This window comes from Balaenoptera ricei, chromosome 12 (assembly GCF_028023285.1).
Source record: "Balaenoptera ricei isolate mBalRic1 chromosome 12, mBalRic1.hap2, whole genome shotgun sequence".
Lineage (NCBI taxonomy): Eukaryota > Metazoa > Chordata > Mammalia > Artiodactyla > Balaenopteridae > Balaenoptera > Balaenoptera ricei.
Window position 1 is genome coordinate 22,658,300 of NC_082650.1, and position 22,757 is coordinate 22,681,056.

At 36.0% G+C, this 22,757-nt stretch overlaps 1 protein-coding gene across 4 annotated transcripts in view; it reads right to left on the reverse strand.

Annotated features, from left to right (window-relative positions):
* Positions 1-22,757, reverse strand: part of ADGRG6 (adhesion G protein-coupled receptor G6) — a 140,929-nt gene that overhangs the window by 50,026 nt on the left and 68,146 nt on the right. For all 4 annotated transcript variants that reach the window (XM_059941085.1, XM_059941084.1, XM_059941086.1 and 1 more), the window contains exons 5-6: positions 15,929-15,997; positions 7,558-7,643 (exon numbers count right to left, since the gene is read on the reverse strand). In XM_059941085.1, the coding sequence (XP_059797068.1) occupies positions 7,558-7,643; positions 15,929-15,997 (155 nt within the window). The remainder of the gene's footprint in view (positions 1-7,557; positions 7,644-15,928; positions 15,998-22,757) is intronic.

Genomic DNA, 22,757 nt, shown 5'->3' on the forward strand with positions numbered 1-22,757 from the left:
CCACCCACTGGAGTAAAGGTTCTGAGCCCCACGTCAGGCTTCCCAACCTGGGGGTCAGGCAACGGGAGGAGGAATTCCTAGAGAATCAGACTTTGAAGCCTAGTGGGAATTGGATTGCAGGACTTTGACGGGACTGGGGGAAACAGAGATCCCACTCTTGGAGGGCACACACAAAGTAATGTGTGCATCAGGACCCAGGGGAAGGAGCAGTGAGCCTGGGGGAGACTGAACCAGACCTACCTGCTGGTGTTGGGGGGTCTCCTGCAGAGGCGAGTGGTGGCTCTGTTTCACCGTGGGGATAAGGACACTGGCAGCAGAGGTTCTGGGAAGTTCTCCTTGGCGTGAGCCCTCCCAGAGTCTGCCATTAACCCCACCAAAGAGCACGGGTAGGCTCCAGTGTTGGGTTGCCTCAGGCAAAACAGCCAACAGGGAGGGAACCCAGCCCCACCCATCAACAGTCAAGTGGATTAAGGTTTTACTGAGCTCTGACCCGCCACAGCAACAGGGAGGGAACCCAGCCCCACCCATCAACAGTCAAGTGGATTAAGGTTTTACTGAGCTCTGACCGCCACAGCAACAGTCAGCTCTACCCACCACCAGAGCCTCCCATCAAGCCTCTTAGATAGCCTCAACCACCAGAGGGCAGACAACAGAAGCAAGAAAAACTATAATCCTGCAGCCTGTGGACCAAAAACCACAGTTACAGAAAGATAGAGAAGATGAAAAGGCAGAGGGCTATGTACCAGATGAAGGAACAAGAAAAATCCCCAGAAAAACAACTAAATGAAGTGGAGATAGGCAACCTTCCAGAAAAAGAATTCAGAATAATGATAGTGAAGATGATCCAGGACCTCGGAATAAGAATGGAGGCAAAGATTGAGAAGATGCAAGAAATGATTAACAAAGACCTAGAAGAATTAAAGAACAAACAAACAGAGATGACCAATACAATAACTGAAATGAAAACTACACTAGAAGGAATCAATAGCAGAATAACTGAGGCAGAAGAACGGATAAGTGACCTGGAAGACAGAATGATGGAATTCACTGCTGCGGAACAGACTAAAGAAAAAAGAATGAAAAGAAATGAAGACAGCCTAAGAGACCTCTGGGACAACATTAAACGCAACAACATTCGCATTATAGGGGTCCCAGAAGGAGAAGAGAGAGAGAAAGGACCAGAGAAAATATTTGAAGAGATTATAGTCGAAAACTTCCCTAACATGGGAAAGGAAATAGCCACCCAAGTCCAGGAAGCGCAGAGAGTCCCATACAGGATAAACCCAAGGAGAAACACGCCGAGACACATAGTAATCAAAGTGGCAAAAATTAAAGACAAAGAAAAGTTATTGAAAGCAGCAAGGGAAAAACGACAAATAACATACAAGGGAACTCCCATAAGGTTAACAGCTGATTTCTCAGCAGAAACTCTGCAAGCCAGAAGGGAGTGGCATGATATACTTAAAGTGATGAAAGGGAAGAACCTACAACCAAGATTACTCTACCCGGCAAGGATCTCATTTAGATTTGATGGAGAAATCAAAAGCTTTACAGACAAGCAAAAGCTAAGAGAATTCAGCACCACCAAACCAGCTCTACAACAAATGCTAAAGGAACTTCTCTAAGTGGGAAACACAAGAGAAGAAAAGGACCTACAAAAACAAACACAAAACAATTAAGAAAATGGTCATAGGAACATACATATCGATAATTACCTTAAACGTGAATGGATTAAATGCCCCAACCAAAAGACATAGACTGGCTGAATGGATACAAAAACAAGACCCATATATATGCTGTCTACAAGAGACCCACTTTAGACCTAGGGACACATACAGACTGAAAGTGAGGGGATGGAAAAAGATATTCCATGCAAATGGAAATCAAAAGAAAGCTGGAGTAGCTATACTCATATCAGATAAAATAGACTTTAAATTAAAGAATGTTACAAGAGACAAGGAAGGACACTACATAATGATCCAGGGATCAATCCAAGAAGAAGATATAACAATTATAAATATATATGCACCCAACATAGGAGCACCTCAATACATAAGGCAACTGCTAACAGCTATAAAAGAGGAAATCGACAGTAACACAATAATAGTGGGGGACTTTAACACCTCACTTACACCAATGGACAGATCATCCAAAATGAAAATAAATAAGGAAACAGAAGCTTTAAATGACACAATAGACCAGATAGATTTAATTGATATATATCGGACATTCCATCCAAAAACAGCAGATTACACGTTCTTCTCAAGTGCGCACGGAACATTCTCCAAGATAGATCACATCTTGGGTCACAAATCAAGCCTCAGTAAATTTAAGAAAATTGAAATCATATCAAGCATCTTTTCTGACCACAACGCTATGAGATTAGAAATGAATTACAGGGAAAAAAACGTAAAAAGGACAAACACATGGAGGCTAAACAATACGTTACTAAATAACCAAGAGATCACTGAAGAAATCAAAGAGGAAATCAAAAAATACCTAGAGACAAATGACAATGAAAACACGACGACCCAAAACTTATGGGATGCAGCAAAAGCAGTTCTAAGAGGGAAGTTTATAGCTATACAAGCCTACCTAAAGAAACAAGAAAAAGCTCAAGTAAACAATCTAACCTTACACTTAAAGAAACTAGAGAAAGAAGAACAAACAAAACCCAAAGTTAGCAGAAGGAAAGAAATCATAAAGATCAGAGCAGAAATAAATGAAATAGAAACAAAGAAAACAATAGCAAAGATCAATAAAACTAAAAGTTGGTTCTTTGAGAAGATAAACAAAATTGATAAACCATTAGCCAGACTCATCAAGAAAAAGAGGGAGAGGACTCAAATCAATAAAATCAGAAATGAAAAAGGAGAAGTTACAACAGACACTGCAGAAATACAAAGCATCCTAAGAGACTACTACAAGCAACTTTATGCCAATAAAATGGACAACCTGGAAGAAATGGACAAATTCTTAGAAAGGTATAACCTTCCAAGACTGAACCAGGAAGAAATAGAAAATATGAACAGACCAATCACAAGTAATGAAATTGAAACTGTGATTAAAAATCTTCCAACAAACAAAAGTCCAGGACCAGATGGCTTCACAGGTGAATTCTATCAAACATTTAGAGAAGAGCTAACACCCATCCTTCTCAAACTCTTCCAAAAAATTGCAGAGGAAGGAACACTCCCAAACTCATTCTATGAGGCCACCATCACCCTGATACCAAAACCAGACAAAGACACTACAAAAAAAGAAAATTACAGACCAATATCACTGATGAATATAGATGCAAAAATCCTCAACAAAATACTAGCAAACAGAATCCAACAACACATTAAAAGGATCATACACCACGATCAAGTGGGATTTATCCCAGGGATGCAAGGATTCTTCAATATACGCAAATCAATCAATGTGATACACCATATTAACAAATTGAAGAATAAAAACCATATGATCATCTCAATAGATGCAGAAAAAGCTTTTGACAAAATTCAACACCCATTTCTGATAAAAACTCTCCAGAAAGTGGGCATAGAGGGAACCTACCTCAACATAATAAAGGCCATATATGACAAACCCACAGCAAACATCATTCTCAATGGTGAAAAACTGAAAGCATTTCCTCTAAGATCAGGAACGAGACAAGGATGTCCACTCTCACCACTATTATTCAACATAGTTTTGGAAGTCCTAGCCACGGCAATCAGAGAAGAAAAAGAAATAAAAGGAATACAAATTGGAAAAGAAGAAGTAAAACTGTCACTGTTTGCGGATGACATGATACTATACATAGAGAATCCTAAAACTGCCACCAGAAAACTGCTAGAGCTAATTAATGAATATGGTAAAGTTGCAGGATACAAAATTAATGCACAGAAATCTCTTGCATTCCTATACACTAATGATGAAAAATCTGAAAGAGAAATTATGGAAACACTCCCATTTACCATTGCAACAAAAAGAATAAAATACCTAGGAATAAACCTACCTAGGGAGACAAAAGACCTGTATGCAGAAAACTATAAGACACTGATGAAAGAAATTAAAGATGATACCAACAGATGGAGAGATATACCATGTTCTTGGATTGGAAGAATCAACATTGTGAAAATGAGTATACTACCCAAAGCAATCTACAGATTCAATGCAATCCCTATCAAATTACCAATGGCATTTTTTACGGAGCTAGAACAAATCATCTTAAAATTTGTATGGAGACACAAAAGACCCCGAATAGGCAAAGCAGTCTTGAGGCAAAAAAATGGAGCTGGAGGAATCAGACTCCCTGACTTCAGACTATACTACAAAGCTACAGTAATCAAGACAATATGGTACTGGCACAAAAACAGAAACATAGATCAATGGAACAAGATAGAAAGCCCAGAGATTAACCCACGCACCTATGGTCAACTAATCTATGACAAAGGAGGCAAAGATATACAATGGAGAAAAGACAGTCTCTTCAATAAGTGGTGCTGGGAAAACTGGACAGCTACATGTAAAAGAATGAAATTAGAATACTCCCTAACACCATACACAAAAATAAACTCAAAATGGATTAGAGACCTAAATATAAGAGTGGACACTATAAAACTCTTAGAGGAAAACATAGGAAGAACACTCTTTGACATAAATCACAGCAAGATCTTTTTTGATCCACCTCCTAGAGTAATGGAAATAAAAACAAAAATAAACAAATGGGACCTAATGAAACTTCAAAGCTTTTGCACAGCAAAGGAAACCATAAACAAGACGAAAAGACAACCCTCAGAATGGGAGAAAATATTTGCAAATGAATCAACGGACAAAGGATTAATCTCCAAAATATATAAACAGCTCATTCAGCTCAATATCAAAGAAACAAACACCCCAATCCAAAAATGGGCAGAAGACCTAAATAGACATTTCTCCAAAGAAGACATACAGATGGCCACGAAGCACATGAAAAGATGCTCAACATCACTAATTATTAGAGAAATGCAAATCAAAACTACAATGAGGTATCACCTCACTCCTGTTAGAATGGGCATCATCAGAAAATCTACAAACAACAAATGCTGGAGAGGGTGTGGTGAAAAGGGAACCCTCTTGCACTGTTGGTGGGAATGTAAATTGATACAGCCACTATGGAGAACAATATGGAGGTTCCTTAAAAAACTAAAAATAGAATTACCATATGACCCAGCAATCCCACTACTGGGCATATACCCAGAGAAAACCGTAATTCAAAAAGACACATGCACCCGAATGTTCATTGCAGCACTATTTACAATAGCCAGGTCATGGAAGCAACCTAAATGCCCATCAACAGACGAATGGATAAAGAAGATGTGGTACATATATACAATGGAATATTACTCAGCCATAAAAAGGAACGAAATTGAGTCATTTGTTGAGACGTGGATGGATCTAGAGACTGTCATACAGAGTGAAGTAAGTCAGAAAGAGAAAAACAAATATCGTATATTAATGCATGTATGCGGAACCTAGAAAAATGGTACAGATGAGCCAGTTTGCAGGGCAGAAGTTGAGACACAGATGTAGAGAATGGACATATGGACACCAAGGGGGGAAAACTGCGGTGGGGTGGGGATGGTGGTGTGCTGAATTGGGCGATTGGGATTGACATGTATACACTGATGTGTATAAAACTGATGCCTAATAAGAACCTGCAGTATAAAAAAACAAAAAAAAAAAAAAAAAAAAAAAAAAAATAAGACTATGTTTTCCTACCATTCTTCAAATATCTATCTATATCAATATCTATCTACATATAAACATATATATGTATGTATAAAGTTTTATCACCACTACCTCTCATTGTATGGTTTAACTTTCTTTTGCTACCAAGGACACATTTATTAGACAGCTACCATGTACGAAAACCTATTTTTGTTACTTCAGAATGTATACCCAAATGACAAATGACTTTTTTCACAAAAATTGTCTGAACTGTAGTAGTACATAAAAACAGTACACGGTCCCACAGTATGCTGTAGATAGGACATAAAATAATAGAAAAAATAGAAACCTATGGAAAGTTAAATTTTTGGTATTGTTATAGAGAAGAAGAAAATTTTTTTAATCCTTAGGCTGTATTTGTAAGAAAAATAAGAAAATAAAATGCTTAGGGTTTTTTTTAATTGGAAATTACCAAAATTTTCACCAAAGAATACTGGTTAAATCAATTATAACCCAAATATCCATCAGCAGAAAACTTGTTAAATAAATGACTAGAGAGCCACATAATGGAATACTGTACCCTGTGTTTTTTAAAAAAGATAAGGACAGTCTCTGTGTACTGATATTGCAAATCTGGCAATAACAAAAATAAGTACAGTGTGGAATGGTGCGTGCAATATGCTACTTTTAATATAAAAGGAAAAAATAAGAATGTATAGTCGTTTTCTTTTACATTCACAAGCAAGTTCTTGAAAAACCCAAGAAAAACTAACAGTGATTTCTGTGCAGAGAGGTTGGCCTCCAGGCAGATGAGTGTCAAGGATGGTGAAAGATATTCATGATATGTCTTTTTTTTTTTAAATTAATTAATTAATTTATTTTTGGCTGTGTTGGGTCTTCATTTTTGTGCGAGGGCTTTCTCCAGTTGCGGCAAGTGGGGGCCACTCTTCATTGCGGTGCGCGGGCCTCTCACTATCGCGGCCTCTCTTGTTGCAGAGCACAGGCTCCAGAAAGGCAGGCTCAGTAGTTGTGGCTCACGGGCCTAGTTGCTCCCTGGCATGTGGGATCTTCCCAGACCAGGGCTCGAACCCGTGCCCCCTGCATCAGCAGGCAGATTCTCAACCACTGCGCCACCAGGGAAGCCCCATGATATGTCTTTTTATACTTAGTGGTTTTTGAATCAAACACTCAATTAAGTAAAAAAATAAGAAATGTAATTTTATAAACAGTGCTGAACAAATGAATTAATTCATTGCTTGTTCCAGCCAACACCTGAAGATAGGGCCCATCTCCCAGCCTCTGTGGGAGGGTAGGAGCCTAACTTCGATAGGTACCAGTTAGCAACCCCAGAAGGGCTTCTTATGGACCAACCACCCCTCCCACTTTTTTGTAATTTTTCACTTTCCTGACTCTGTTCAAGCCCCTGCCATTCCTCCTCCCTCCACCCTCACTGTTCCTTTAAAACCCGCAGTCACATCTGCACAAATCAGAATGGGGCTCAGCACGTTCTCCTACTGTCAGTGGTTACTGAATAAAATCTGCTTTCACTGCTTTAAAAAAACAAAACAAAAACAAAGTGCTGAAAATGTATGGATATACCTCTCAAAATACTTTTCCATTTGTGGGACACCTTTCTTATTTGACATAATAGTCTATTAGGCTCAGTTTCTTGTCCTTATTCAAATGTATCTCTCTTTCTATTCAAAAGTGCAATATCTCACTTATATATCTATACATACATTTATAATGAATAGTATCTATGTGTCAGTATGCTCTGTGGATTCAGTTAGACAGTAGAGTCTTTTCCAGGTTTCCAGAGATTAAAGGTTTAACGCCAATAAAGAAATTTTACAATTCACTTACCCATTTGGCCACCTTGCTCTGTACTTTTACCTCGGGGTGACGAAGGATGTTTTGAATCTCTATGAAAATTCTATAAATAATTCCATCTGTCCATTGGAAATAAGATTTAGTCCATTAATTATATTTTACAGTCATATACTTACCAACTTACATTTACAAGGACATGATTTCATACAATTTAAAAGAAACGCCTTCTACATAGGTACAGAAAATTTACAAGATATTTTAACTTCATTCTCATTGACCTTTGCAACTTTTAAGAAATAGTTATCATTTAGTTTACTCTTATGAAGTCATTGCTTCTAAATTATCACCTGCATATGTTTCTTCGTATTTTTTAATTCGATAGAATTCTATCTCCTGTATGTAAAATGGTGATTTTTCAGGTACAATTTGATTTCTTGTAACAAAAAATTATCATTTTTTTCTATATTATGAAGAATGATAGTTTGGAATGTGAAAACTTGAGTAAGATGATGGGCAGAACTTAATTTGGAAAAGAACAGGCATCACATATTTTGGGCCCACAGCCCCTTATCATCTCTGTCCTCTTTCCCCTCTCCACTAAAGCAATTACTTCTACTAAGTTATTGGGTTGTATTTCACCAGATTTTTAATCAAAATTCTATAAATGTAGTCATTTGTATCAAGTAAAGGGGGAAAAAAGAAAGAATATTTGCAGATGGAATTTTAACTGGACTCACTTGCTTTTAAAAGAAAATCCTATGTCAGAAGGAGGTTCAGCTTTTTTTGGGGGGGTGGCAGGGTGCAATCTTTAAAGTAGTCTGCTGTATATATATATATTTTTTTCTTTTTTTTTTAAATGAAAGTCAAACTGACCAGCCAGGGTTTACTAAATCTCTCTCTATGTGTGCTATAGGGTACCTTACTAAAAGTAGCTAATCAGAAAAGAACTTTTTAAATATGGTAGATTATATAGAGAAAAAAATATTGATTCTTCATTATTGTCAATCAATCATCTATCTTCATGCTTACAAACATGAGAAAAGTATGCATAGAAAATGTAAAAGTATATAATTAAAACAATGCGAAATAGATTTAATGAAGATTTGGGGGAGGTAGTAGATAAAAGTACAAAAGTATGCCTCTGGGAACTGCCAAATCTACCAAAATGCCAATTCCAGTCACACTCCTAAAGGAATGTTTTTCCACTACAGGGGTCAGAAACTCATGCTAAAATAAATCGCCACGATTATTACACAATCGTGTAATAATATAAATCTATGAAATTGGTACAAGTCCAAGGATATTTAGTTTAATTTATGCATACTATTATTCCAGCTTCTAAAACTCTTCAGGTATTTTAATGATCCTGACCTCATGTTCCTTTAAAAAGTATTCTGAATGAAAAATAATTCCAGGAGTATATTTAAAATAAATGATAATAATTCAAACCAAAAAACAAAAAAAAAAACCTGTTTACACTGTAACTCTCATCATATCAAATCATGGACATTCTGAATGAACGCGAGGAAATTCAAGTTGCAGAAGTCCAGGATTCTATATTGATGTCAGGATCCGAGGGATATTTTGGGCATGTTCCCCGGTGCCAATAAAGTAACTGACAAGCTACCACTAGATGGAGACCTAAAGCATGTGTTTATGTTAGGAGTTGTATTCCTTCCCTCTCAGGAGAATCCTGCAAAATACTAAAAATCAGTATTTTTAATCATTCACATTTCTGAAATTTTATGGAAGCATCCAAGCGCTTAAGATGTTTTTCTTTAAATTTAAAATATTTCCACACTTTTTTCCCAATTCAGTTTTTATAAATAAGAAAGACATTACATATCAGAGTCAGCCTAAATCAGTTTATAAATATATGACTCTCCCTAGAGTCACATTGCTTATGCTAAATAAAATATGTGAATATACCAAAGAACCTATCCCTAAGTGTTAGAGATTATCCGGTGCTGTGGATCATTTTCCAGTAGTCTCTCTTCAGAAGCCTCAGAATGAGGTATTTATATATTTAGCAAAATTATTCAATAGTGTCTACTGGTTATACTTATTTAAACTTTTTGGATAATGTAGTCAACAAGTAATCCTAAGAAATGTCCAAGAATGAATTGTCAAAGCAAGATAAAATGTCCACTGGAGGGGACATTTTGGACTGCAGTAAAATAATTCTCTCAAGCATTGCCATTACAGAGAACGCACAACTAAGGCACACTGATGCAGGCTTTTCCCTGTCCTCCTAGTAGTCAAGTTGCCTTCTCCTATAGATGTAACAACTCACATTGTGTCTCAGTAGAAAAGCTATTCACAAATCTTCATATGTTCCAGACACTTCAAAAGATGTATTGTCCTACTAATGACATCCAAGCCTGAAGAATTTGTGATAGACTTTTTTCCAATTAGATAACTCGTCCAGCCACACAAAACTTCAAAGTAGAAACCACTGCTTGCCATAACAGATGTGGTATCAAAACATGTTCCTGTCTGTAGATCTTTCTCCAATTATCTTTCCCTTTTTTTTATCTTCTTAACACTCTCCTGAGAGTTTCTTGAAAGATATAGAAATGACAGACACTACTTTATTCTCCATTCAAGGGTATAAAATATAGGTTTGAAAAGGTAGGCTTTAAAATATACATTTGAAAAGATAAATGTTAAAGTATAAACCAAATGTTATTTTAGATTCAAGATTATTTCTCTGAACTGGTGATGTGGCAATTATAGTATGACAGTGGCATTTATAATATGACTGGAGTCCTGTTCATCCTACACACATGATTTCTTTAAGATACTTGGCATATAAAGCTAGATTGATTGTTGGGTGCACACAAATATCCTGAGAGTGAATTTTTTTGAGTAGTCAAACATATGTGAGAAACTAGAAGCAATGATACAATTTACACTTGTAAGTTAGGTTTTTAGAACAATAATAAGGACTAACAAAGTTAGTTCCTTACTTGGATTGCTTGTGCTAACCTCACAAAAGTCTAATATTCAGCAGCAGTACAGTGATGTTTCAAGCATAGAACATATGATTTGGAATGGAAACAATGATTAGTCCAAGAGCTTTTCTTGGGAATGTAATGCAGAAGGCACAAAGGTTATTTGTAGGAATACCTAGATTATCTCTCATATACTGAAATATCTGTTTATGAAAAGTAGCTTAGAAGATAAGATTTTCTTAGTATATAATCTGAAGTATCAGATAAAAATCCTATTGAAAAATAACAGAAAGAACTTTACACAGGGGGATAGGAACATTTTACAAAAGCCAGGAAGATAAATTTGACTGATACACTGAAAAAATATGTCTGATTGCCAAACAATCTCAATCCCTCTCCCTTCTGACACCAGCATATCATGATTGACCTCAGTAAATCTCTTTAATAGTCCAGAGTTTAAAGGACTAGATAAGGTAGATAACAGATTTGATAGCTGTATATCTTTCTTACAGTGAACAAAACAGGGTTCCCTAATATATCAGATCATAGGCCGGAGAATGCTTACTACATCAGTTTCCCAAGGAATAAGAAAAGTATATTTGAAATTGTTGACAGTATGTGAATAACCTTAGATAATCAAGGACATGACACTAAATCCCATTTATTCACAAGGTAAACAAGAAATTCTCTTTTCAATTATTTCAAATTTGACTACACCAAAGAAAAAAAATCTTAATTACAGTGTGTCTCTAACCCTTTGTTACCCTCTTTTTAAAAAGATAATGAAGGCTTTAGGTGCTGAGATGTGAGAAGGCAATAGGATATAGAGAGAATTCAACAGCATTGTTTTCATTACATTTACTTTCACTTTTCACTTCTATTTTATTTTTTTTTTATTTTTATTTTTTTTATTTTGTTTTCACTTCTATTTTAAAACAAGTAGTACTGGTTTCATTTTACAACAGTGATATTAATTTATTTATATGAATATAAATGTTTAAGTAAAAAAGTGAGTCAATTTAGGGGAAAAAAACTATTAAATAAATAGTAGAGGTGGTTCAAGGATGTGGTAAAATTGTTCAGATGGTACATAAATTTGAGTACACAATTCTGAGACTATTTCTAATACATGATGACTTTCAAATATTTTAAAATATTTTTAAGTGCTAGGATTACATTTTTATCAAGAATGATCTTAGAATTAGATTTTTTTTTCTTTAAAGTGGCTAAGTCAAACCATTTTAACTGATTCTAACATTTGCTTGCTTTGTTAAAACTCCAGTGAAGGTTATGACGCAGAGAGAGATGGACTGAACAAGGCTCTCTTCAAGAATGTCAGAAATGACATGATTGAGTGAATACAGCTCCACTCCACCAAGTCAAGGACTCTGAAGCATCATGTAAACGTTCTTGGGCAGCAGAGGATGTGCCAGTCCTAGAGGGAGAATGCCACAGAGGCTCTTTGTATGTTCATACAAAGAGTGAAATACTTAGTCAGAATTATAATATTCCCATCTACTGGCTGGGGTCCATATGAAATATGCACTGGAAATTTCAGCTGTTGTTGCTTTCTTGGGGATTGTTGGAATTTTTGCTCCATCATAAATCTCCTTGGTGTAACTACCAGAATAACCATGAACACTTCCCTGAATCGATGTCTTTATATCCCTAATGAAATTTATATCTACGTTTCATGTAAAATATTCCATACTTCCAATTTAAATGTCCTTAAATGTACAGGAAGTTGATGTAACCCCCAAAGCCAAAAGAAAAAATGAACTATGTGGGTTTCTTTTCTCTGGGTTTTGGTCCCTGGTGATATATTACAGATGTCTTGGCCTTGCAAGTTAAATGATTGGGGTTGAGAAAATTCCTTTGTTTCTTTTTTTTTTTTTAATTTATTTAATTTATTTATTTTTAGCTGCGTTGGGTCTTCATTGCTGCGTGTGGGCTTTCTCCAGTTGCAGCGAGTGGGGGCTACTCTTTGCTGTGGTATGCTGGCTTCTCATTGTGGTGGCTTCTCTTGTTGCGGAGCACAAGCTCTAGGGACGTGGGCTTCAGTAATTGTGGCACTCAGGCTCAGTAGTTGTGGCTCGTGGGCTCTAGAGCACAGGCTCTGTAGCTGTGGCACACAGGCTTAGTTGCTCCACGACTTGTGGGATCTTCCCGGACCAGGGCTCGAACCCGTGTCCCCCGCATTGGCAGGCGGATTCTTAACCACTGCACCACCAGGGAAGTCCCCTCCTTTGTTTCTAATACCTCATATTTGAGAATACTACTGTGTTTGAAGCAATGGTGTGGTCACCTGATTGGAATTTCTCTTTTTTAGAAGAAACTGAAATCACTCACTCTGAATTACGAAAAGCCTATGCACTGTAGTTAATATAGGCAGCGGATTAAATAATAACTCAATTCACCTGGCATTTCTCCAGTTCATTTCTTATCTTATGTAACTGCTATATTTGCAAGTTACAAATAATATAAACAAAAACATGTACATATAGAGGGAAAAAACAGGAGGTATTGGCAGTTACTTGAAGTTTTGTCAGTCGATAATTGATTTATGATTTAATTGATATACAATCACATTCTAACCATTATTCTTCAACAAATAAAAACAGAGAGCAAAGTATTACCATATAAAAATGATTTAGCTGTCACAAATGTTTGAACATAAAGTTGGCCTTAGTGAGAAATTAAATTACTAAAATTATTTAGTTTTTTGAGATTATAAAATGCTTTAAAAACTAGTTTCCTTAGAGAATAATCTGACAGAATGTGATGAATATTTTTCTTCTCAGATCTCTAGTATAATGCAAATTAATTCCTTTAAATTAATGCCTTTCTCTTAAAGCTTCCTTTGAAAGAAATTTTAGCTAAAAGTGCAGAAGCGTGGCACTAGAAACGTACTCATTCCATTGGTCATTAGAATGGGGAACTCAAGGGAGTCAAGTGATATTTATTTTACTAGTCTTACAAATGTACAAATGTACCAATTGATTCTAACAATAGAAACTTTGTTGGAACATTAGATACTTCCACCCTTATAATTCAATTTTTCATCAAGTCAGACATTCTACAAATATAAAGGATAATGATTTCTTACCATTCCTTTGTTTATCGGTTCTATTAGTAACAGGCATGTTAGTGGTGACAGTGGGTGGTGTAGTACTAGGAGAGTTTACAGTAGCTGGTAATAAAGATGAGAAAGATGTAATTTTGCAAGGAGCACATGAAAGTTAATATGGATGAGCAATCTATGGTTAATGCATGAAAATATATAGAGGAGGAATGGAAACCATTTCTTGCCACTAAACACAAGTCCCAAGGTTATAATGCATAAAATGAAGCAACGCTTTCTATGGCACATTAAGAATCTGTTCCCATGGCCTTTCATACCATATTGTATAAGAGTCTGGAACCGGCACAAAGGGAATGGAGAAAGAACATTTAGATTCTAGATCTAGGTTTGCCATCAAGAGGCTGATGACCACACAGCAAATGACTAAACCTTATCCAGAACTCAGTCTGCTAAGTTTGTAAAAAGAAAGGTTAGAGAAGGAAGCCTGTACAGCACCTGTCAGCTTGAAAATTATCTAAAGTCAGTCTTTCTGATATACTGAGACTAGCAAAATAAAATCTCAGGGGAAAATGCACTTCTCCTAGAGAAGGTAAATGTAAAGAAAAACAAAAGAGAATGAAATGTATAGATGAAATCAATCATCTAAAGATCCCAAAAACTTTACTACACACTGATGGATAAAATGGATTTCATAAGGGCAAGTCATACAGGAGGGACTTTTCAAAACAGTATGTCAAGGCTATGCTTCTGATATTACTAAAACTCTCAAAGATTAAGCCCTTATGTAATGGGTTATAACCCATTATGTAACCCTTTCCAAGAAATTCTGGAGGAACAATGTAAGTAGTAAAATAACTATACACATAATTTTCCTTTAGTTTACCTTAGGAGTATATTTGTATAAGATGTACCTTTCTATGTACAATAACCATTTGTTACGTACTTCTCTTAATTAGAAAAAAATTACCTAAATTTAAAACATTTCAGTGATTATAAAAAGACTTACCTTCTGAAGGCTCTTTAGGAAATATTGAATTCCTTATTCAAAATGTGTATTCTTAACTAAAATAATTTTCCATTCCAAAGTAATATATAACACTTAAGAATGGGGATTCTTTTTGAAAGTCTTTTATATTTTTAAATTATGAACAATCAGTTATATTTATTTAATGCAAAATACATCAATGAATATGAAAATGCTTTTTGGTCATTTAGGACATAGGGGGAAAAAAAGCTGGGCATCTAGTCCTTTGACCCAAGGAATCATTCCTACCTCAGATTAAAAGAAAAAAACAAAATAAAAATTAAAAAAAAATCTTCACACCTTGAATTAAGCAAAACTAAGGCTTTTTTCTATTTCATATAACTATTTTAAAACTACACTGAGTTCATAGAAAGAAGCTACTTAATGACTTTATTTTCTTAGGGTATTCATCAATAATAATATCAAGAAATAATGTCTCAGAAAGGAAACAAAGATAATAATGAATTACACCCCTTCTCCCTGCCTACTCTACTCCCGCACTGGAGCTACAGAAGAGAGCTTAGGTTTCTATTCCTTCAATCTCACTTCTAACCCCCATCACTTTCATGTTATGATCCTCTTAATAAAAGATCCCGCTTTACAAAAGGCATGGTCATGATTCTTAATGTGGCACATAGAAATGCTACTTCAAAAAGAAATATATAATAGACTAAATGGATGAAAATGGGTCATGGGTAATTAGAAGAAGCATGATAAAATTAAAGCAAAATATATTATTATTTTAAAATTTATGTGACTATGGATTATTTAGCATGCAACCATTCAGTACGTAATATATATACTGACCATAGTATAGTCATTATGCGTTATAATAATTAATAAAAGTACATTCATATTAGTTCAAACTATTTTTATCTTACATACAAACTATTCATACATTCAAACTATTTTCATCTTAATATTGAAGTTACATTGCACATCATAAACTGCCTCATGGCCTTGTCTCAACTAACTATTCAACTTAATTTTTCCCCTTGTTTTTTAAACATGAATACTTTTTCAAAATATTGTATGGCTATATTATACTGGACAATATTCTTGAGACCAAATCGAGGGAAAAAATGAAGTCAACCTTTCCTAATAGCATATAATCATTCACATTTAAAAAACTCAGTGCTTTATGAAATGTGGTCATACAGTGTGTGAATGCATTCCTTCTCTACACTGCACACCCACACAACTAAAACACAGCCAGAAATTCTTCTGGTTTTGCTGGTTTCTGGCTTCTCAAGTGAAAAGATAAAATTCAAAACAATGACAACTACATTTTCCAAAATAGCAAGTAGGAAACAGAGACTCCAGAGGACGATGTTGACTCCCTACCTTGGCAAAGGGTCCCCAAATCTGCACAGTTGGCTAGTTCTGCTGCCGGGAGTGGGATCAGGTAGGAACCTCGATCGACAAAGAAAGATTGTACAAATTTGACTTATGATTTAATTATAGTAACCCTCCCAAAATATCATGAATCATCTGGTTGGTGTAATAGGAGCAACCCTGGAAGAGTCCACCAGTAATATTCCAACATCAAGAAAGTCTCTAAAGATCTTTATGTATCAATTTCCACAAATGTAAAATCAAGCTACTGAAATCTCCCTCAAAATCTTTAACTCCATCTACTGGCCCCATGCACACATGAAAGGAAAATAAGTGCTACTGCCCCTTAAAGTGTGAATAAAAAGTTCAGGGCCTTTTCGCATAATAAATTATAAGGCTTTGGTGGAAATTCATACAAATGAAATAATAAGAACATCAAAGATAAGTTTCAAAAGTGAACTTGGATGTTACTAACACTCATAAAATGCAAGTTTTTGGTTCATAGGCACTAGCACATGTTAGCTGCAATTCCAGAAATAAGTTTCCGTGACTGGAAACTTATTGGTCTCTGTGTCTTTTTACTTCAAGCTTTGCCTGGCTCATCCTCAGCAGTAAACAAATTTTGAGCTGATTTTCTAGTAGGAGTAGTGGATTTTTCTCTGTTGCACTAAATCTCCCTCTGGCTATTAACAGACTTTTACCAACAGGTTGAGGCTGAGGAAGATAGGCTAAACTTATCGCAAAGCATATTGTACTATGAATAAAGACAGAAGAATAAATACAAATATATATACATGCACATACATACACACATATATTTAATTTTTAAAGAACATTTCTATAATAGTGACTACATTCTAATGTTTAAACATTTTCCAAACTTTCCTGTGGGAATGGTACATGAAGGCAGAGCAGGTACATGAGCCAACAAAAGATGTCTAATTAGGTTAATTGTGTGCATAATTAGAAAGCATCCCAGCAATTTAGCAGCATCTCAGGAGTCGTGGTGTCTTCATTCTTGATTGCCTCAGGCAGCTGGCCCAAGGAAGGAATCATGTTATCTCAGAAAGACTCAACCCTGCGGCCTCCAGCAGGCCTGCCATGTTAACTGGCAAGAAGATCTCATCACAGACCTTTACATGTTCATCCAATAAACATTCACTCACTGTTTAAAGTGTGTGAGACACAGAGGCTAGAAGAATGCTTTAAAACAATGCCTCTGCTCTCAGAGAGGCATGAATGGGAAATGGCTTCACAGTTCTCTGAGTGATATAGATGCATAGTGGCCAAAAGGAAGATGTGACCAGCAGCTTGGTGAGAAGGGTGAATAGGAAATCCATTACAAAGATTAACCGGAAATATGAGTGGTCACTATACTGATCAGGGGAGAAGAGACTAGAGATGGTTATTACTAGCAGACAGAATTACTGAAACATATACCAAGAAGGCAGTGAAATGGGCTGGGAACCCAGATGGCATGGCATCACTGGAATAGGACATTTATAGCAAATTGGTAGGAATGATCAGATATATAGGTGATGGACAGCTTGTGGAGGGCTTTGTAGAATGCAGGCACTATGAGTCCCCGGACTTTGTGTCTTTCTTCCAATGGCATATCCCACACACATAGTAGGTGGGTCCTCTGAATAAATTATTGAATGCAATATGAACGACTGCGAACATTTTGAACTCTTCCTTGAAGTAAATGGGAAAAAAATGAAAGGGAGCTTGGTGAGAAAATTGGCTTAAATTTAAAAACAATCACATTTGAGGCTCCATAACTAGCTAAAAGACAGGCGATACAAGAAGCATGAATAATACCAAAAATTCAGGCTTGATATCGTAAGTACAGTGAGGATAGACAGAAAGAGATGGATACAAGACATTTGAAGATGGAATATATAGGATTTATTTAGTGACTAACTGAAGAACAGAGAAAGAAAGGGAAGAATAGAAGAATTTTTCTGGTTTCCAACTTGAGAAATTGGTACACAATGATCTCATAAAAGGACATAGTAAATACTGGAAGGAAAGCAAACTTAGGTGGGGTGGGTGGGCTAAACAGTACATCCAGTAATAGGAGCTGAGGTACCTGTGTGACATCTGGTACACGGTGTACATGTTTTTGTAAGAGGCCTAGCCAGGAAGTACTCCACAGAAGCTATAGATGTGTCTGGGATCACCTGAGCTAGAAGATTTGATGGAACCATAGATATTCCTATATTTAAGTTTCAGATTAAAAAAAAAAAAGCTATAGATTTGAGAAGACAAAAATAGCTCTTGTAGAAGGTGATTTTACAGAATTCAAGTGAACAAAGTTTCATGGAGGGTGTGGCCACCATCAAGTATACAGAAAGGTCCAGAATGATAAAGACTGAGAAGACCCTTCACTTTGCACTGGAATTTTGACAAGAGCTCTATAGAAATTCTCTTCAGCAGCGTGGGAATCATGCACTCTAGATTTCCAATGTTTGAGAAGTGAATGCAAAAATAGGAAGCTTGGCTACGAAAGGAAGCAGAGATGGGCGGGCGGGGTAGGGGGGGTGTGGTGGTGTGTGTTTCCGATTAAAAACTTAATCTGTGTACTATGGAGAAAGAGCACGTGAGGAGGCAGAAGTTGAAGCCAGCCTAGAATTTGATCTTGAATGTTTTCTGCCCATTATTCCTTCCCATCATGCCCCCTTCTTGCATGACCTTACTTCTCATTTAGGTATTTATATTTTAGTAAGGAACTTCTGAAAACTAAAAAGCTTTTAAAACTCAGAATGACTGAGGAAATCTCAGCCACTATAACATGCAAGAGAGGAGACCCTTGGACTGAGTTTTTGTGCTTCTCAAATTCCACACAATGTTGGCAGACAAAGGCTCCTAAGGCCACTTCCGGCACTGATACAATATCTCTGGAAGACAAAGGGAGATAAGGGGACAGCATTGTGGGAAAGCAAGTTTTCAGGCTAACTACATTTCCACTGCAGATATCAAAGAGCTGAGAGGTGGAAATAAGGAGAGAAAATCAGGAGAGTTAGGATTTAGAGTAAGATATTTAACAATTTTCTTTAACATTTCATCAGTTTCGTTGTATGGTAAGCAAGTCTAAATTTCATCATGTGATATGCTTGTTATGGAAAATTGTAACATTTACTTCTCAGTATTAAACTATCAGTTGTTCCTTCTTGGGTACTTTTAGTTTAGCAAATTGACATTGCTTTATAAATACTTTATGAACACTATTTTATGATGATTCAGTATAGCAACAGAAATTAAATTTGAAGCATGTTTCAGTGAAAATGGTTTGAATACAAGTGACAAATTTAATTAGAAAGGTCTGGAATATTGATAAATGAAAACTTACATTACAAATATACCAAATTACAGAAACAAATACATAAAATATTAAAAATGTGCACAATCTTTTTATTTGTACCCAGTTCCATTTTCAGCATATCTGCATAGAAAAGTCATTCTCCCCATCAATTTTTCTAGGTGGACAGATTTACAAACCAGAAGATTGTTAAGGAAAAAGAGACAATTCTTTGTCTTGGCTATTAATATATTTATCATTAAGGAACTTTTTTCAGAATGTGACCTATGTATATTCACTGATATTTGTGGATACCAAATATTTAAAGGTATTTAAGGTTTAAAGGTATTCACTTAATATTAACTGCAAAATTTAAGGTTTAAAGGTATTCACTTAATATTAACTGCAAAATTTAAAGACAAATTTCCTTAAAAAAAAAGTAATCTCTAAGAAAGGGCAGTTGATGAAAAGCTGTAAAGCTGTTAATCTTTCTTCTCTATCTTTTGTTCTTCCAAAATCTTGCTACTGAAAGGAGTCAATATTTACCCAAGTTGTAGTGAAAAAAGACTGAGTAGCCAATAACCCATCTCACACCCAACTTAATGACAATCCAAATAACAGTTGACAGCGCTAAACTCTCATGTGAGTTGCACTAATAAGACAAATAATAATCCCTTTCAACTCCTTCTTTGCAGCTGTTACTAAATTGAATTTATTTTTTTTCATAAATATATTTAAAATAAAATTATTTTTGGATGCCATTTATGCTCATAAAGAGTTTGGGCATCTTCAAAGAATGACATCCTTTGTAAAGATCAGTGATTTCATCTCTATTATTTAAAAAAAATTCAGTCATCTAAAAATGTTACACTCAGTAATTTGTTAGGAATGAAAGGAAGGAGCCAATAGTGAATCAGAGTTTTATGGCTGTGAGGGACAAAACTGCAATAATTGAAAATGAAAGGGTAGGAATCCAGGAGTTGATGAAGCCTTGGTAATTAAGCATAAAATTTCAGAGAGGGAAACAACAGTCGGTCCAAATCCAGAAATTTCTAGAAAAGAATTAACATCAAACTTGGGTACTTGTGAACTGTGTCTTATCTCTACATCCATGGTGGTTAATAAATGGAAGTGATTAATAAATGCTTGTTAAATAAATGTAATTTGTTTGAACTTAGACTCTTCATTGAGTTACACAGTAGCACTCAGGAAAAAGCAGTCATCAGTAAAATAAATATAACTGGTATAGAAGGCACTATCTGTACTTTGTGAAAATTGATGGACATTAGCCAGTATCTAAACTTGAATCATAATGCAGGCAAATACTTGCACTTATGATTAAAGAGTCCATTAGGGAAACTGTCTATCCACGGAGGTTATAAAACTCAGTATTGTTTAATAAAATTGTCCTAAGAAAAAGAATGATGATATAAAATGAAAAGGAATTGCTGCTAAATAAAGCATTTCTTTCTGAAAAGGACTGACAAGATTAACCATGATTAAAAAAAAAAACGTGCTGAAAATTTCCTAATTACGTATATCCCCTAACTATACTTAGAACAGCATAGGAAAACAAAAGTCCAATTATGAAATCACTAAAACATTTATAAATAAAATATTGATTTTATTAAGGTTAGGATACTTAATATTTGAAACAAACGACAGGATGCTTTAATGTTAAATGCAGTCAGTTCTGTTCTACCATCCTATTTTCATATTAAAATTTACTTAGCAATAGACCTTTGGAAAATCTATTCATTTTCTATCACAAGTTGACTCTGGAATGAAAGCTCATATTTAACAGACATTGTCAAGCCAATGGAATGTTAGGCATGAAATTCTATTTTGCCATTGGCTACTGTACTGATCATTAGTTTTGGGAAATTACCATTACCATAAACAGCAAGCCACAGTGTTCTGGAAAAAAGGAAAGGTTAAAATGTTAATAGAGCATACTTTTTTTCACTTATTCAAGTTTTGCTTAGCTAACAAGCTTAGATATAATCTCTGATACAGGTATTTCCTGTCAGTTAATAAGTGACTTGGGTTCTTCAACTCCCAAAGCTTATGATTAAGCAGCAGGAAACTCCCTCTCCCGTTATTAGTCCTGATACACAGTCCAGGATATCTGACTGTACGGAATGGGGGTGTTTAGCGTCATTGTGGAATGTCAAGAAGATGACTATAAAAGTTAAAGGAACTCAGACATTGACTCTGTAAGCTTGTGCTACTCCTTTGATTGAAGTCATTTTGAAAACTTACCAATGGCTGAGCCCCACGAGCACGTATCTGATGCTTTCCAGTAATCGTAAGGCTTGGAAAGGAGCTTTAAAGACCGTGTTAGAGAAAATATGAGGACTCCCAAGTATAACCCCTGGGCACGGGGACAGGAGACAAGAATTTTAGCCCACCAACTGCCTCGGCCACTTATGTTTTCTAAGCTTCAGTTTCCTGCCCTTTATAAAGTGAAAGGCGTGGCCTAAATTGGGATTCTCAAACATGAGTGCCTACCCAGGCCAAAGTCAATCTACCGGGGGGCTGGCGTGGGGAGAGTAAGGAGGGTGCTAAGGGCCGAGGGGACCTGGAAAGCCCCTTCAAAGGGGGTGGTCACCACTTAGCTTAAGCTGTGTTGGTCAGGCAGAACCACTAGACTAGTGTTCATTTTTTGTTTATCAGAGAATCCAAACATTCATTTTTATGTGAAATCAAATTTTTTAATGTTGGAAATAAATCATTATTTAAAAGCATTGCGTGGAACAAATGTAAATAAATGAAAACAAATCAGTGCTGCCACCACCACCTATGTCTAAGGGCTAAATTAGCCCCGGTGGGACTGGTCTATTATCTCTGGCCCAGAAGATCTAGCAGGTCTTTTCCAGTATTGTCCAAAGTGTGTGCTTCAGAAAACTAGACCCTTTGATGTTTTTGGTCTAGTTTCAGGGGTTGGCAGATTTTCTCTTAAAGGGCCAGACAGTAAATGTTTTAGGATGGTGGGCCATGTCACCTCTCACAGTCAACTCTGCAGTTGTAACACAGAGGCAGCCACAGGCAATAAAAAACCTCATGTGCATGCCTGTGTTCCAATAAAACTTTATTTACAAAAACATCCTAGTTTGCCAACCCCGGGTCTAGAGGATTTCTTAAAATAAGTTTAGGAATTCTTGTATACTACAGCCCTCACATTTTATTATATTAAGGTACCGAAGAAGCACTGCAGGGAAGAAACCTTATTTTGTTTAATACAAATACCACGCTAATACCTGGGAAAGCTAGTGTTTTGGCCAGCAGTGCTTTCTGGCCAGAAGAGACAGCTCTTGGACCTTTGTACTCCTCATCTGGGCAAGAAGTGACTCGCCTACTCTAGTACTACATCTCATCTTCTAGTCCTGCTTATTCTGAAAGACAGTCTAAGAGAACACAGTTCTAAAACTGAACTTTCTGACTTCAATTCCTGGCTTGGCCACTTATTAATTAAATGACCTTGGATAAGTTACTTATCTCTTTCTGCAAAATGGGATTAATAACAAAACTTACATC